The 20,708-nt window shown below is 40.2% G+C and overlaps 1 protein-coding gene across 1 annotated transcript; it reads right to left on the bottom strand.

Moving 5' to 3' along the window:
• Positions 1–310: 310 nt before the first annotated feature.
• Positions 311–19,521, bottom strand: LOC120992326 (phospholipase A2 inhibitor and Ly6/PLAUR domain-containing protein-like). Its single transcript, XM_040421246.1, has 5 exons — positions 19,452–19,521; positions 19,001–19,114; positions 3,918–4,064; positions 1,025–1,165; positions 311–718 (listed from the first exon to the last, which is right to left on the bottom strand). The coding sequence occupies exons 1-5, from the start codon at positions 19,501–19,503 to the stop codon at positions 525–527; spliced, it is 648 nt and encodes a 215-aa protein (XP_040277180.1). The 5' UTR covers positions 19,504–19,521; the 3' UTR covers positions 311–524.
• Between the last annotated feature and the right edge of the window lie 1,187 nt (positions 19,522–20,708).

Raw genomic sequence — 20,708 nt, 5'->3', positions numbered from 1 at the left:
CGGGGCTACACGTGATCCAGCTTGTATAGAGGCTGGGTTACATGATGCAGCGGCCAATCACAGCCATGCCATTACTAGGCATGGCTGTGATGGCTTCTAAGTGCCCACAGCTTAAAAGCCTGTCGATTGGCTGCACTGCAGCCTTTCAACAAGCTTTATTAAATGCCCGAACACCGAACTTGAACCCTAACTTTTCCGGCAAAGTTCAGGTTCGGGTCCGGGTACCAAAAATCTTAAAGTTCGGTACGGGCCCGACTTTTACAGTTCGGGTTCACTCAACACTATTGATGAGAGAATCTTGGTTTGTAAATTATTTGTTTATTAAAAAAATTCTTGAAATATTAATGTAAGTGGTTTCCAAAACATAGATGCTGAAGATAATTTTATGTTACTCGTGGATGTGGATATTTTCCAGCCAAGGTTTAAATAAATAAATAAATAAATAAACCAATATAAAAATATTCTGTGTTGTAAATATTTTTTGTTTCTCTTGGCCTCATTCATCCTAAGATCTTTATCCTTTGTTAGAAGAACAGTTTCAGCAGTAGAAGACACACAATGGCCGGAGCCAGAACAGTTGTATGGGCACTTAGGCCACCGCTGGTGCAGATAAACGTAATATCCCTTATAACTCCTCCAGCGCTTGCGGACTGGCTTCCAAGGTCACAGATAGACTCTGTCGCGCACCCTCGGATGGCTGATGAAGCTGACGCTGATCCTGCAAAAGACACAACATCATTTAACACAACACTAAGCCTCATATATACGAAGATTCTGTAACCTCTTGACAAGATATACTATTCCCAGTACAGCTCCAGGAGAAAAAAGCTGCACTGTGATTGGACATTTTTGTTTTTGTTACTTGTTTTTTCTATAAAAACATTATTTTAAATGAGGTGTATTTAGGATATATCAGTCTGGAAGATTTTGTACCCACAGCAAATGTGTTCTTTCTTATTTTTACCTTTGGCTCATCATATCCTGAGAATCGTGGTGCCAGATGAAAATTAACAATTTTCTGTACCTGACTCACGAGTTGTCTGGAGAAGACACATATCCTCATCCCCTGTGCATTCTATAGTATCAGCAGTGTGACACCAGGTGGAGTCAGCGGACATGCAGGATCGGCAGACCAGTCCGATGGTGTAAGAGCTTCTTATTGGCACTGGAAGCAAAAAGGTGGAATATCAGAATAAACCGCTGGACCAACAATTTAGTGTAACATGTTAGTCCCCTTTAAAATTCAGGGGTGTGCACACGTAGATATCAAGCCATACATCTAAGCTCTTACCACTTACTGCTGTCTACAACTCATAAACATTTCTCATATCCGCTCCATCCTCAACCCTGAGTCAATCAACATGTTAATACATAAAATAGTGGTAGGTTGTGGTGGCTCACTAGCAAGTAGTTAAGGTATGGTGCTGCAAGCTCATATAGAGGGAATCACCCCACCCTCTCTTAAAGGCAAATGTAGTAATAGGAAAATGAGTGTTAATACATGCCCTCATCATCTCCTGCCTGGACTACTGCAACATTCTCCTCTGTGACCTCCCATCTAACTCTCTCGCACCCTTCTAATCTGTGAAACCATTTTTCCTCTGTCAATCCCTTCACTGGCTCTCAAGTGTCCAGTGTCTCAAGTGTCCCCTCTGTACATCTCTGACCTACTCTCCTGATACATTCTCACAGGACCTCCCTCCTACTTTGCACTCCTCTTTTCTTTACTCACAATCATCTGCAAAATTTCTCACACATCTGACTTACTCTGGAACCCACTACCCGAGCACATCAGACCCTCCCCCACATTTCAAACCTTCAGAAACAACCAGAAATCCCAACAAAAAAGTCATGCAACCTAAAATAACCCTGCTACCACTACTCCTTCCCTCTTCCACTGTAAGCCCCCACAGGCAGGCCCCTCTCCCCCTTTGTACCAGGTCTGTTGATGTGCTTACGCTTGATAAGTTTGCTTTGTTTTATATGTATGTATATTATATCCTTTTTTAGATTTGCGGAAACCTGAAATAAATGATGCTTAAAAATGAAAAAAAAAAAATGAAAATAATATTATTGGGCACTATAGCAAAACTGCATTGGCTCTCCCTTGCCTAATTTCTATCTTGGCAAAAGTGGAACAGGGGCTAAATTAAAATGGCATTTATTATAAACATCATATTACTCATATTTACAACAGACAAGTAGAATAAATATATTGATGAATCTCCCAGATACAGCTCAAGGACTCCTTGCTTCCCTTCAGTAGCTGTTAAGACTTGAAGCTTGTAGTCACCATGAATGGAGCTCAGTGTAGGGGTATTTTTATAGTTGCCATTTAACTCAACGGGAGCTAGAAAATGTTTGTATACACAGAGCTCCCCCTAGTGGTGACTGCAAGAAAATAATCTGGATCTACAGGGTGGATACACCTTAATAAAATGGGAATGGTTGGTGATATTAACTTCCTGTTTGTGGCACATTAGTATATGTGAGGGGGGAAACTTTTCAAGATGGGTGGTGACCATGGCGGCCATTTTGAAGTCGGCAATTTTGAATCCAACTTTTGTTTTTTCAATAGGAAGAGGGTCATGTGACACATCAAACTTATTGGGAATTTCACAAGAAAAACAATGATGTGATTGGTTTTAACGTAACTTTATTCTTTCATGAGTTATTTACAAGTTTCTGACCACTTATAAAATGTGTTCAATGTGCTGCCCATTGTGTTGGATTGTCAATGCAACCCTCTTCTCCCACTCTTCACACACTGATAGCAACACCGCAGGAGAAATGCTAGCACAGGCCTCCAGTATCCGTAGTTAATATCACCAACCATTCCCATTTTATTAAGGTGTATCCATATAAATGGCCCACCCTGTACATTTGGAAGCAGGAGAAGGTGTGGGCCGCCTCTCTCCAAGTTTTAATGACTGATGTTTTGATTCCATGGTTAGTAAACCACTGCCATTGAAAACGCTTCAATTTCTACTTGACAACTGGATGAAATTCCAATGGTTCCACGGTACCGTGCTAGCCTTTGTTTTTACCATAGCTGCATTGGTGATTTGTTGTCTTGACTTGTGACTGTGGCAGCCAATCACTGGGTATATCGTAATGATGATGTCATTTAGAATGTCACATCCACTCTGCCGTCAGTGACTACATGGTCGGTGGAGTGGAGTAAACATTAGTGGGAAACCGATCAATCTTTGGCATTGAAACAAGATTTTTGAAAGGCAAGAGAATAGGGGGGATCTTTTTTTCTGGAAGAAAGAAAAAGTTGCTAATTTTGGTATAAACACCAGATTAGCGACTTATTTCAATTGTGTGTGTTTTTTTTTTGTAAATATAGATTTAATATAATTTGGCGACAATTATGACGCCGCTGGTGTAGATTTATAAAAAAACTAAATGGCTGCACACCATTATACATACAAACAATCGAGCTAAGAAATGGTGGTCATTCTAAATAAAAGTGGTACAATACCGACTATAAATGAGTTAATGGAAGCTCTTAGCGCACATATTTGCTCAAACATGTGTCAGGCCCATCTACCATTTATTTAGAATGACCCCCATTTCTTAGCTCTATTGTTTGTATATATAACGGTGTGCAGCCATCTTGTTTTTTGTAATCATGTTTGCTTCATGGATATGCACCTGTGATTCTGAAGGTTCTAGGCTAAATTCTCTTGGTGGTTAAGATTTGCTCTTCTGGTGCACAAACTGCCAGAAGATGTACCAATTTTTTGAAAAGGTCCGCTCCTGTTAACAAATTTGTCACGTCTTACTCCAGAGCACTGGCACATGTTGCGCTCATCATAATGAACCCCCGACGCTCCCCAAATATATTTGTTCATTATTTTAATGACTTTAATCCAGCCTTGCCACAGAAAACTGGAAAACGGATGACTTACGTGATGGAAGACTAGGCGTGCAGTTGTCAGTGCTGCAGCATGAAGTGCCCATCCTGACATTGCCATGTTGTATGCCCACAGTGCCCCGGAAGCCACATTGAGATGTAAGTGTGCATGATCTGATCAAAGATATGGACTTCAATCCAGCTGAAAATAAACAAAACATAGAAAATGTTTTCTTTCTTGATTAATGTATATTTTCTTCAATGAACCTTTTTTAGTAGAAGGGTTCCCTGACAGTAATCAGATCACAAAGTTTTTCCTGCTATGATTTTCAGCAATCAGTTGTAAGGGCTGAGAAACCTGACAAAAGTTGTTCAACTTTCTTGGAGCACCAACGCAGGAGAAGTTACTGTAGATATGACACAGTCTCTGTATAGTGCAGGACAGGACAGTTCCTGCAGAGGAAGACATGCTCTTTGTAATCACTCTACATTCTGACCAAGAGAGGACAATCCTGGCCAGAGGACCACCCCACCTTGATTATCTCAGAATTTCAAAATAGGGTTAAGAAAATGGGTTCTACAATAAGCATAAAAACAATATCAATTTGGTATTTCATTAATCGTACTGACCCATAGAATATCAGTCACATGTTATTTAAGGCAAACAGAAAATGTAACAGAAATGTAAAAAATATTGAAAAAAGAAAATGGTGGAATTGCTTTTCCCTCCACGAAAAAAGTAAACGGAATAGAACTATTTTTCAGTGCACTACAAATGCCCCAAAAGGTGTTATTAAAAATGCAACCCTTCCCTCAAAAACAAGCCCTTATATGGCAAAGGATCACAGATAAAATCTATAATATTGCTCTTGGAAAATTGGGAATGAAAATAAAAAATGCTGTGCCCTGCAGGTCAAAATAGGTTGGGGTAAGGGTTGGTAGCATAGTGATAAGAGGTGAGGGTTCTGCATGCTGCAAAGTGGTCTCTTAGGGGCTCTTTCACACTTGCTGTTGTTCTTTTCCGGCAGTTTTATCCTGATCAGTTTTATCGTAATGCATTCTGAATGGAGAGAAATCCGTTCAGGATGCATCAGGATGTCTTCAGTTCAGGACCGGAATGTTTTTTGGCCGGAGAAAATACCGCAGCATGCTGCGCTTTTTGCTCCGGCCAAAAATCCTGAACACTTGCCGCAAGGCCGGATCCGGAATTAATGCCCATTGAAAGGCATTAATCCGGATCCGGCCTTAAGCTAAACTTCGTTTCGGCGCATTACCGGATCCGACGTTCAGCTTTTTCTGAATGGTCACCATGGCTGCCAGGACGCTAAAGTCCTGTCTGCCATGGTAAAGTGTAGTGGGGAGCGGGGGAGCAGCACACCCACCGTCCGCGGGGCGCCCCAGAGCGACGCCAGGGCGCCCCACGAGCATGGATCGTGTGATCGCATGGATCACGCGATCCATGCGCATGGGGCTCCCCGACGCCACCCCGGAGCACCCCGGGAGCCGCACGCTGCTCCCCCGCTCCCCACCACTACCATGGCAACCAGGACTTTAATAGCGTCCTGGCTGCCATTGTAACACTGAACGCATTTTGAAGACTGATCAGTCTTCAAATGCTTTCAGTTCACTTGCGGTGTTACGGATCCGGCGGGCACCTCCGGCAACGGAAGTGCACGCCGGATCCCAACAACGCAAGTGTGAAAGAGCCCTAAGTTTTGCAATGTAAATTTCCTCTTAAAGACTTTTTTTGGAATTGGGAGCTGTGTTACAGTACCCTGGCACCCACTATACAATGGACAGCGCCTTCTGTTTCCTGCTTCATCTACTGTACAGCTTCCAGCTCTGGCACACTGCCCAAAAGAACTGAAACTCAGGCTTACCTAAGTTACCTAAATACATAAAGGGAATCAACTCGGTAAAGGAGGAGAGCATATTTAAAAGAAGAAAAACTACCACAAGAGGACACAGTTTTAAATTAGAGGGGCAAAGGTTTAAAAGTAATATAAGGAAGTATTACTTTACTGAGAGAGTAGTGGATGCATGGAATAGCCTTCCTGCAGAAGTGGTAGCTGCAAATACAGTGGAGGAGTTTAAGCGTGCATGGGATAGGCATAAGGCCATCCTTCATATAAGATAGGGCCGGGGGCTATCCATAGTATTCAGTATATTGGGCAGACTAGATGGGCCAAATGGTTCTTATCTGCCGACACATTCTATGTTTCTATGTTTACCTCAAGGTGCACAGATGGTGACACTTCCTAACCCTCTGGCAGTGATGTTTTAGAATTATGTTACTGTACACCGTACATTTTATACTATTGTATGACTTTTTGCTGTTGAAATCTGTCATAACTTGCAGGGCTTTGGAGCACTTGGGTCTGGAAGAGCGACGGGGCCGGCCCAGTGTACACTGATGAGGAGCTGACAACCCATTAAGTGTGTTATATCAAACGTTGCTTGAGAAACTTGCAACCATCGCACATTAAGCATCTGTGAACTAAACTCAAACATCCTTAGTTTTTTTACAGTTTCCGTCTGTTGTTTCCTCTCTGCTCCTGACTCTGACTCCGGTGGGGCCCCCCAAACACTTCTGTTTGGGCAGAAAACAGACTTGGATTTTGTAATTACATATTTTGCCAATTTTTCCTTTTTTATAATGCATAGTCCTTTGGTTCTAGGTCCCACATCTGCCTGTGGCACGTTTATAGACTTTTCTAACATCTAAAGACTGAAAACCTGTACGGATCTAGTCCTGCTCACGTAGAAGCTGGAATTGTTACGGTGAATCAGTGTAGACCAGTGGCAACTCTAGGAACAATATATAGGGGGGGCACATAAGATACCACTGTTAAAAATGGGGGGCACTAATAATTTTCACCACTTAATCACTCTACTGAAAAAAACTAAACTAAATAAGTTTATATAAATAAGATTACAAAATACAAAAGTATTGCGGTATGCAGGGATACCTTATTGTAGTAACCTAATACTTAAAAGACAAGTTTTCAAGAGTTTTCCTTTCTTCCTCGGTTTTGCTTCAGACCTGAGAAAGAGAGAAACACTGGAAAACCTTTCTTTATAGTTTAAAGCAGTTTCAGCAAACACCAGGGCTGTGTAAATAATTCTATATGTTAAATATGTCACTAAAGACCAATGAACAGATGCTCACAGGATTACTCACAAAAGGGGGAATAGTTTGGAGAATCTAAGATCTATGGATGACACACTGTTATGGGGGGATCTGTGGAGGACACACTGTTATGGGGGATCTGTGGATGACACACTGTTATGGGGGATCTGTGGAGGACACACTGTTATGGGGGATCTGTGGAGGACACACTGTTATGGGGGATCTGTGGATGACACACTGTTATGGGGGGATCTGTGGATGACACACTGTTATGGGGGATCTGTGGAGGACACACTGTTATGGGGGATCTGTGGATGACACACTCTTATGGGGGATCTGTGGATGACACACTGTTATGGGGGATCTGTAGCTGACACACTGTTATGGGGGCATCTGTGGATGACACATAGCAAAAAAATCACAGAAATAAGATAATAATGCACTTAGTAAAGTAGATGCAAGGATTATATATGGACAAAGTCCTCACTCTGATATGATAATATCTGAGACACTTAGCCAATATATTTTGATCAAAACACATCTAAGCCCGCCTATCAAGCGCCAAGGTGGTCTCAGGTCAGGCGGGTCCTACGCTAAGCCTACCTAAGCCATTGGGCTTCTATGTTCAGGAGCGCAGATGCCGCACATATGGTGTGCTGCTCCTAGTCACCTCCATGTGCATCAAGCAACCAATGGGAGGAGGAGCCAGCACACCCATATGTACCACCTAATCAAGGCGCTCTATTGGATAGGAAGGGCAAAAGTGCAGAGGAATGCTGCTCTCAAGATAAAATAGGTGCGCATTCACACTTGAAGGTGCCACTCCCTCAAGCAAATACTACAGACAAAAAAATTACAGAAACAACAAAGATAAAAACATCCTGCACGGTATGATATACAAATCTGCGGATGTCACTGGCCATATTAATGAAGAAAATCACAGAAATAAGGTAATAATGCACTTAGTAAAGTAGATGCAAGCATTATATATGGACAAAGTCCTCACTCTGATATGATAATATCTGAGACACTATGTGCGGCGTCTGCGCTCCTGAACATAGAAGCGTAGAACCCGCCTGACCTGAGACCACCTTGGCGCTTGGTAGGCGGGCACAGATGTGTTTTGATCAAAATATATTGGCTAAGGCTACGTCTACACGACGACATTTGTCGCGCGACATTTTGTTGAACTAATGTCGCGCGACAATTTTTATAATGGCAGTCTATGGTGTCGCACTGCAACATGCAACATGCTGCGACGCAACAGTCAAGATGGATTTATCGGGGAAGGAAGTGTATGGGACTCTGCCTCGAAGGCAGATCCACTTAAACCTTAGGATGCCACAGTTTTGTTTTTTCATTTTTATGTTTTTATCTTTCTTTCCTGTCTTCCTGGAGCCATAACTTTTTTATTTTTGCATTCACGTATCTATATGAGGGCTTGTTTTTTGCGGGACAAATTGTACAATGTCACGGGAAGCGTGCAAAAAAATTCCAAATGGGATGGAATTGGAAGAAAGCGCAATTCCTCCACACTTTTACGGGTTTTGTCCCTACGATGTTAGGCAAAATTTACCTGTGCCCTTCATTCTCTGGGTCAGTACGATTACAACACTAACAGATATGTACTGTATAGGTTTCATATCTTTACATACTGAAAAAATAAATTCAAACATTGAAAAAAATTGTTTTTTTTTTACATCCCATATTGTGACCCCGTAACTTTTTTTTTTTTTTATAGTTATGTCTACTAAAAAAAAAAAAAAAAGATGGATTTATCTGCGACTGTTGTGTCGCAGTCGCAGCATGTTGCATGTTGCAGTGCGACACCATAGACTGCCAGTATAAAAATTGTCGCACGACATTAGTGCAACAAAATGTTGCGCTACAAATGTTGCAGTGTAGTTGTGCCCTATCTGTCGCGCGACTTATTGTCGCGCAGACCTAGCCTAAGTGTCTCAGATATTATCACATCAGAGTGAGGACTTTGTCCATATATAATGCTTGCATCTACTTTACTAAGTGCATTATTATCTTATTTCTGTGGTTTTAATTTTTTTTCAGGAATACGGCCAGGGACATGCGCACATTTATTTATCATACTGTGCAGGATGTTTTTATCATAGTTTTTTCTGTTAAATTTTTTTACACATAGCAAACCCGAAATATTTTCTGACAAGTGAAAAGCAGGAATTATATCTATTATTTATATCTAAATCTTGTCACTTTACAATTTTGCTGGGGGACAAGAACAGTCACAGGATGAAATGCCGCACGTCTGTTGGAATTTTGGTTACAAGTCAGATGCAACTTTGCCATCATAGACATCAATTGTACAAGTCGTGTGCAACTTGTCTGAGACTCGGTTGTGTTCTGACAGCCATATCACAGTCGCAGTCAAGTTGTACAACTGCTTTTAGTTGTGGGACTTTTCTGAGACTTGCTGTCTACCAGCAGGGTTGTATCAGCTGTAACTGGGAGTACTGGGATCAGCACACTGCTTACGGCAGGGGGTGCGGCCAGGATGCACAGCTTTACCTACACTAGTGCTTCTCCTCTATAGCCTGGAAGGTAGGTATACGTCCGTGACTGGCACACACCTATTATCTGCAGCCTGTACTGGACATCACTATGGCCTACAGGTTACCAGACGCCGGGGATACTCTCCATAGGCTGCAACTAAAATAAAACTAGGAACATTCATCCTGAAGCCAGCATGGTGTTTAATAGGGGTTCTCCAGGAATAAATAAAAAAAGAAAATACTTACAGGCACATAGTACACATCACACATGTTATTACATACAGGCACATAGTGCACATCACACATGTTATTACATACAGGCACATAGTGCACATCACACATGTTATTACATACAGGCACATAGTACACATCACACATGTTATTACATACAGGCACATACTGCACATCACACATGTTATTACATACAGGCACATAGTACACATCACACATGTTATTACATACAGGCACATAGTACACATCACACATGTTATTACATACAGGCACATAGTACACATCACACATGTTATTACATACAGGCACATAGTACACATCACACATGTTATTACATACAGGCACATAGTACACATCACACATATTATTACATACAGGCATATAGTGCACATCACACATGTTATTACATACAGGCACATAGTACACATCACACATGTTATTACATACAGGCACATAGTACACATCACACATGTTATTACATACAGGCACATACTGCACATCACACATGTTATTACATACAGGCACATAGTACACATCACACATGTTATTACATACAGGCACATAGTACACATCACACATGTTATTACATACAGGCACATACTGCACATCACACATGTTATTACATACAGGCACATAGTACACATCACACATGTTATTACATACAGGCACATAGTACACATCACACATGTTATTACATACAGGCACATGGTACACATCACACATGTTATTACATACAGGCACATACTGCACATCACACATGTTATTACATACAGGCACATAGTACACATCACACATGTTATTACATACAGGCACATACTGCACATCACACATGTTATTACATACAGGGACATAGTGCACATCACACATGTTATTACATACAGGCACATACTGCACATCACACATGTTATTACATACAGGCACATACTGCACATCACACATGTTTTTACATACAGGCACATAGTACACATCACACATGTTATTACATACAGGCACATAGTACACATCACACATGTTATTACATACAGGCACATAGTACACATCACACATGTTATTACATACAGGCACATAGTACACATCACACATGTTATTACAGGCACATAGTGCACATCACACATGTTATTACATACAGGCACATAGTGCACATCACACATGTTATTACATACAGGCACATAGTACACATCACACATGTTATTACATACAGGCACATACTACATATCACACATGTTATTACATACAGGCACATCACATGTTATTACATACAGGCACATAGTACACATCACACATGTTATTACATACAGGCACATAGTACACATCACACATGTTATTACATACAGGCACATACTGCACATCACACATGTTATTACATACAGGCACATAGTACACATCACACATGTTATTACATACAGGCACATAGTACACATCACACATGTTATTACATACAGGCACATGGTACACATCACACATGTTATTACATACAGGCACATACTGCACATCACACATGTTATTACATACAGGCACATAGTACACATCACACATGTTATTACAGGCACATAGTGCACATCACACATGTTATTACATACAGGCACATAGTGCACATCACACATGTTATTACATACAGGCACATAGTACACATCACACATGTTATTACATACAGGCACATAGTGCACATCACACATGTTATTACATACAGGCACATAGTGCACATCACACATGTTATTACATACAGGCACATAGTACACATCACACATGTTATTACATACAGGCACATACTGCACATCACACATGTTATTACATACAGGCACATAGTACACATCACACATGTTATTACATACAGGCACATAGTACACATCACACATGTTATTACATACAGGCACATAGTGCACATCACACATGTTATTACATACAGGCACATACTGCACATCACACATGTTATTACATACAGGCACATAGTACACATCACACATGTTATTACATACAGGCACATAGTGCACATCACACATGTTATTACATACAGGAACATACTGCACATCACACATGTTATTACATACAGGCACATAGTACACATCACACATGTTATTACATACAGGCACATAGTACACATCACACATGTTATTACATACAGGCACATAGTGCACATCACACATGTTATTACATACAGGCACATACTGCACATCACACATGTTATTACATACAGGCACATAGTACACATCACACATGTTATTACATACAGGCACATACTGCACATCACACATGTTATTACATACAGACACATAGTACACATCACACATGTTATTACATACAGGCACATAGTACACATCACACATGTTATTACATACAGGCACATACTGCACATCCCACATGTTATTACATACAGGCACATAGTGCACATCACACATGTTATTACATACAGGCACATAGTACACATCACACATGTTTTTACATACAGGCACATAGTACACATCACACATGTTATTACATACAGGCACATAGTACACATCACACATGTTATTACATACAGGCACATACTGCACATCACACATGTTATTACATACAGGCACATAGTACACATCACACATGTTTTTACATACAGGCACATAGTACACATCACACATGTTATTACATACAGGCACATAGTACACATCACACATGTTATTACATACAGGCACATAGTACACATCACACATGTTATTACATACAGGCACATACTGCACATCACACATGTTATTACATACAGGCACATAGTACACATCACACATGTTATTACATACAGGCATATAGTGCACATCACACATGTTATTACATACAGGCACATAGTGCACATCACACATGTTATTACATACAGGCACATAGTACTCATCACACATGTTTTTACATACAGGCACATAGTACACATCACACATGTTATTACATACAGGCACATAGTACACATCACACATATTACATACAGGCACATAGTACACATCACACATGTTACTACATACAGGCACATACTGCACATCACACATGTTATTACATACAGGCACATAGTACACATCACACATGTTATTACATACAGGCACATACTGCACATCACACATGTTATTACATACATGCACATACTGCACATCACACATGTTATTACATACAGGCACATAGTACACATCACACATGTTACTACATACAGGCACATAGTACACATCACACATGTTATTACATACAGGCACATAGTGCACATCACACATGTTATTACATACAGGCACATAGTACACATCACACATGTTATTACATACAGGCACATACTGCACATCACACATGTTATTACATACAGACACATAGTACACATCACACATGTTATTACATACAGGCACATAGTACACATCACACATGTTATTACATACAGGCACATAGTACACATCACACATGTTATTACATACAGGAACATAGTACACATCACACATGTTATTACATACAGGCACATACTGCACATCCCACATGTTATTACATACAGGCACATAGTGCACATCACACATGTTATTACATACAGGCACATAGTACACATCACACATGTTTTTACATACAGGCACATAGTACACATCACACATGTTATTACATACAGGCACATAGTACACATCACACATGTTATTACATACAGGCACATACTGCACATCACACATGTTATTACATACAGACACATAGTACACATCACACATGTTATTACATACAGGCACATAGTACACATCACACATGTTATTACATACAGGCACATACTGCACATCCCACATGTTATTACATACAGGCACATAGTGCACATCACACATGTTATTACATACAGGCACATAGTGCACATCACACATGTTTTTACATACAGGCACATAGTACACATCACACATGTTATTACATACAGGCACATAGTACACATCACACATATTACATACAGGCACATAGTACACATCACACATGTTATTACATACAGGCACATAGTGCACATCACACATGTTATTACATACAGGCACATAGTACACATCACACATGTTATTACATACAGGCACATAGTACACATCACACATGTTATTACATACAGGCATATAGTGCACATCACACATGTTATTACATACAGGCACATAGTGCACATCACACATGTTATTACATACAGGCACATACTGCACATCACACATGTTATTACATACAGGCACATACTGCACATCACACATGTTATTACATACAGGCACATAGTGCACATCACACATGTTATTACATACAGGCACATACTGCACATCACACATGTTATTACATACAGGAACATAGTACACATCACACATGTTATTACATACAGGCACATACTGCACATCACACATGTTATTACATACAGACACATAGTACACATCACACATGTTATTACATACAGGCACATAGTACACATCACACATGTTATTACATACAGGCACATAGTGCACATCACACATGTTATTACATACAGGCACATAGTACACATCACACATGTTATTACATACAGACACATAGTACACATCACACATGTTATTACATACAGGCACATACTGCACATCACACATGTTTTTACATACAGGCACATAGTACACATCACACATGTTATTACATACAGGCACATAGTACACATCACACATATTACATACAGGCACATAGTACACATCACACATGTTATTACATACAGGCACATAGTACACATCACACATGTTATTACATACAGGCACATAGTACACATCACACATGTTATTACATACAGGCATATAGTGCACATCACACATGTTATTACATACAGGCACATAGTGCACATCACACATGTTATTACATACAGGCACATAGTGCACATCACACATGTTATTACATACAGGCACATAGTGCACATCACACATGTTACTACATACAGGCACATAGTACACATCACACATGTTACTACATACAGGCACATAGTGCACATCACACATGTTATTACATACAGGCACATAGTGCACATCACACATGTTACTACATACAGGCACATAGTACACATCACACATGTTACTACATACAGGCACATAGTACACATCACACATGTTATTACATACAGGCACATAGTACACATCACACATGTTACTACATACAGGCACATAGTACACATCACACATGTTACTACATACAGGCACATAGTACACATCACACATGTTATTACATACAGACACATAGTACACATCACACATGTTATTACATACAGGCACATAGTACACATCACACATGTTATTACATACAGGCACATAGTACACATCACACATGTTATTACATACAGGCACATAGTACACATCACACATGTTATTACATACAGGCACATACTGCACATCACACATGTTATTACATACAGGCACATACTGCACATCACACATGTTATTACATACAGGCACATACTGCACATCACACATGTTATTACATACAGGCACATAGTACACATCACACATGTTATTACATACAGGCACATAGTACACATCACACATGTTATTACATACAGGCACATAGTACACATCACACATGTTATTACATACAGGCACATAGTACACATCACACATGTTATTACATACAGGCACATAGTACACATCACACATGTTATTACATACAGGCACATAGTGCACATCACACATGTTATTACATACAGGCACATAGTACACATCACATGTTATTACATACAGGCACATAGTACACATCACACATGTTATTACATACAGACACATACTGCACATCACACATGTTATTACATACAGGCACATAGTACACATCACACATGTTATTACATACAGGCACATACTGCACATCACACATGTTATTACATACAGGCACATAGTACACATCACACATGTTATTACATACAGGCACATAGTACACATCACATGTTATTACATACAGGCACATAGTACACATCACACATATTACATACAGGCACATACTACACATCACACATGTTATTACATACAGGCACATACTGCACATCACACATGTTATTACATACAGGCACATAGTGCACATCACACATATTACATACAGGCACATACTACACATCACACATGTTATTACATACAGGCACATAGTACACATCACACATATTACATACAGGCACATACTACACATCACACATGTTATTACATACAGGCACATAGTGCACATCACACATGTTATTACATACAGGCACATAGTACACATCACACATGTTATTACATACAGGCACATAGTACACATCACACATGTTATTACATACAGGCACATAGTGCACATCACACATGTTATTACATACAGGCACATACTGCACATCACACATGTTATTACATACAGGCACATAGTACACATCACACATGTTATTACATACAGGCACATAGTGCACATCACACATGTTATTACATACAGGCACATAGTACACATCACACATGTTATTACATACAGGCACATAGTACACATCACACATGTTATTACATACAGGCACATAGTACACATCACACATGTTATTACATACAGGCACATAGTGCACATCACACATGTTATTACATACAGGCACATAGTACACATCACATGTTATTACATACAGGCACATAGTACACATCACATGTTATTACATACAGGCACATAGTGCACATCACATGTTATTACATACAGGCACATAGTACACATCACACATGTTATTACATACAGGCACATAGTGCACATCACACATGTTATTACATACAGGCACATACTGCACATCACACATGTTATTACATACAGGCACATAGTGCACATCACACATGTTATTACATACAGGCACATACTGCACATCACACATGTTATTACATACAGGCACATACTGCACATCACACATGTTATTACATACAGGCACATAGTACACATCACACATGTTATTACATACAGGCACATACTGCACATCACACATGTTATTACATACAGGCACATAGTACACATCACACATGTTATTACATACAGGCACATAGTACACATCACACATGTTATTACATACAGGCACATAGTACACATCACATGTTATTACATACAGGCACATAGTGCACATCACACATGTTATTACATACAGGCACATAGTACAGATCACACATGTTATTACATACAGGCACATAGTACACATCACACATGTTATTACATACAGGCACATAGTGCACATCACACATGTTATTACATACAGGCACATAGTACACATCACACATGTTATTACATACAGGCACATAGTGCACATCACACATGTTATTACATACAGGCACATAGTACACATCACACATGTTATTACATACAGGCACATAGTACACATCACACATGTTATTACATACAGGCACATAGTACACATCACACATGTTATTACATACAGGCACATAGTGCACATCACACATGTTATTACATACAGGCACATAGTACACATCACATGTTATTACATACAGGCACATAGTACACATCACATGTTATTACATACAGGCACATAGTGCACATCACATGTTATTACATACAGGCACATAGTACACATCACACATGTTATTACATACAGGCACATAGTGCACATCACACATGTTATTACATACAGGCACATACTGCACATCACACATGTTATTACATACAGGCACATAGTGCACATCACACATGTTATTACATACAGGCACATACTGCACATCACACATGTTATTACATACAGGCACATACTGCACATCACACATGTTATTACATACAGGCACATAGTACACATCACACATGTTATTACATACAGGCACATACTGCACATCACACATGTTATTACATACAGGCACATAGTACACATCACACATGTTATTACATACAGGCACATAGTACACATCACACATGTTATTACATACAGGCACATAGTACACATCACATGTTATTACATACAGGCACATAGTGCACATCACACATGTTATTACATACAGGCACATAGTACAGATCACACATGTTATTACATACAGGCACATAGTACACATCACACATGTTATTACATACAGGCACATAGTGCACATCACACATGTTATTACATACAGGCACATAGTACACATCACACATGTTATTACATACAGGCACATAGTGCACATCACACATGTTATTACATACAGGCACATACTGCACATCACACATGTTATTACATACAGGCACATAGTACACATCACACATGTTATTACATACAGGCACATAGTACACATCACACATGTTATTACATACAGGCACATAGTACACATCACACATGTTATTACATACAGGCACATAGTACACATCACACATGTTATTACATACAGGCACATAGTACACATCCTGATGCAACCTGAACGTATTTCTCTCCATTCAGAATGCATTAAGATAAAACTGATCCGTTTTTTTTCGGTATTCAGCCCCTAGGACGGAAAAGTTTACCGCAAGTGTGAAAGTACCCTGAATCCACATTTAACACTGCCTCTCCTGACAACCCTCCCCCTCGGTCCTCGGCCCGGACTACATAGCTGCACCAGCTCGCCAAGGGGAAGCGGGGCAGTGACCAGCAGTTCTTACTGCAATGTCGGCTGCTCTGACCAGGAGCAGGCGGGGGGGGAGGCGTCTTCTTATGACGTCTTCAGGCTGCTGTGTGCCGGACCGCAGGGCTGGCAGCATGATTAGACGTCACCACCCGCACTGCGGCTCATTGGCCACCTGCTACAGAAGTCAGGAGAGTAAAGGACACTTTGCCGATGGAAAGGAGGATGCAGTTGGAGGAGCGATTTCATAGCAGGGGCTGGAAGTGAGTGCCACAGGCCCCCACCCCCCGCCGGGCCTGGTTGTGGTCGCACCACGATCGTTACGCCCCTGGTGGCCAGCGTTTTAAAGGGGAATCAGCGGGGAGGGGAAAGGAATAACCCCCCTGTAGCGACGCCTATGGTGTAGACAATCCTCGGTGAGTCTGTCCCGATTGTCTTTGTTTTTAGTTTTTATTACAATGTATCACTGCAGGTAAAATGAATCCATTTTGACTCCAGACTGCTTAAGTCACAGAGGATTGTCTACACCACAGACATTTGTAGCACTGTGATGCTTCTTAGGTTTTCAGTCCCTGGATGCAAACAGGAATGTCCCCAATATACCCATTCACTGACAGCAAACAGGGGTATTAAAAATAATTAGTAACTGGGAAATAATGTACATCGGAAAGTTACAGAACTGTATGCAACGATAATGCTTGGGTTACATAAGAGTCAAATCCCCTCCTAACCTTTAGAAATAATTGAATTAAATCGGACAACTCACCAGCGATGGTTTCTGTGTATGTAGTTCCACAATGTTGTCCTGAAGAACAGGTCAAGCTGGGACCGGAACATGTCGCTTCTTTAGAAAAACAATTTGTACACGAAAGAGCATAGCCTAAAGAGATGGTACAGAATCAGGACATTCATTACTTATTACATTTATTTTCGGATGCCATGTCCTGAGATCAGCGGCATCTGGGAACGATGTTTAATAGCTTATCTCCTACTATGAACAGGAGCCGAGGTAAAGGCTTACCAGGAATTGGGAGGGTTTACATTAAGAAAAGATTATACATGTTATATTACTATTACATTCATCATTTGTTTTATTATTTCATATTATTAGTAATACTGTGTATAATCGTTAACAATCTTATCAATAAAGCCATAAAATACTAAATATAAAACAAAAGATAAATAATTCAGGTCTTACAACCTTTCGGAAAACTTACTTGTTGCTACAAGAGCCGAGAGGAGGCAGAGGATTCCAAACAGGGAGCTCATGGTTCTTACAGCACGTAATGTGAGATGAGAGCCTTGGCCGAGGTTCTTCATTTATTATTTTTAGGGTGGGGCATGGGAGGAACTAAATTTCAAAATCATTTAAAAAAAATGAAAACCTCCCCACCAAGAAGCAAAACAAACTTTACCTTCTCTCATATTATTGTGCCAGTATGTTTTCGTTAAACACCTTAGTTTTGTAAAAAAATAAAGCTTAAAAGTTCTGCATTTTAATGTTAAATATTAACGCTCCACAAGCCCTAGCAGTAGACCTCCTGCGGATATTTCTAATATGGGCAATAAAACACTTTCACGCTTTAAACATAAACTGTTAATACAGTTGAAATCAGTTCTGCAAAAAGAAGATATGAAACCTAAATCAGTAGGTGGCTGGTAGAGATGAGCGAATTTTTCAAAAATTTGATTAGTCCGGTTCACGTTTTTTTTTTAGAAAAAATTTGGTTCGATCCAATAGCAAAACGCGTTAAACGTCTATTTCCTGGCTGCAGAGAGCCTTTATAGGGGTGTAGAACACTGTGCCTTGCAGTAACACGCATAGGGAGTCTGCTGTGGTAGAGAAATAATACTGTCACTATGACTATTGTTGAGCGCGAATATTCGAATCGCGAATTTTAATCGCGAATATCTCCACTTCGAGAAATCGCGAAGATTTATAATATAGTGCTATATAGTCGTATTCTCGATTATTCTCGATTTTTTTTCATCTAGACCCATGATCCCTCCCTGCTTCTTGCTTGCGGGCCAATGAGAAGGCTGCAATGTCTTTGTCTGAGATTAGCAACTTCCCTAGCAACCAATAGGAAAGTTGCCTACTGTCACGTGCAGTATCCGATTCCGACTACAGTCCCCGCAGGGAACCAGAGAGAACTGGGAAAGCGACCTATTGAACCTTTGAGGGACTGAAACATAGTCATTTTTCATATCTCTGGTCGTAGGCATATTCTGCACTGGCTAAGGCCGTATTCAACCACGTGGACCAGTGCGATCATGGAGATGTCAAAGATTATGTTCTTTTGGCCTTGGAAGGCTAAAAAAAGCCAGCTTTAAGCCGTCCTGGAGAACCACAAGCCCCAGCAGAGTCAAGTTTGGTCTTGGTAGACTGGTAAAAGTGAGTGACCAGTAGTCGGTTCATGTGCCATTAAAACACGTGGTGGAAGTATACCGAATTGTATCTATAAAGGGTTAAC

The sequence above is a fragment of the Bufo bufo genome, chromosome 1 (assembly GCF_905171765.1).
Source record: "Bufo bufo chromosome 1, aBufBuf1.1, whole genome shotgun sequence".
In the NCBI taxonomy this organism is placed as follows: Eukaryota; Metazoa; Chordata; class Amphibia; order Anura; family Bufonidae; genus Bufo; species Bufo bufo.
The sequence above is the reverse complement of the archived record's forward strand: the minus strand, read 5'-3'. Positions and strand labels throughout refer to the sequence as shown.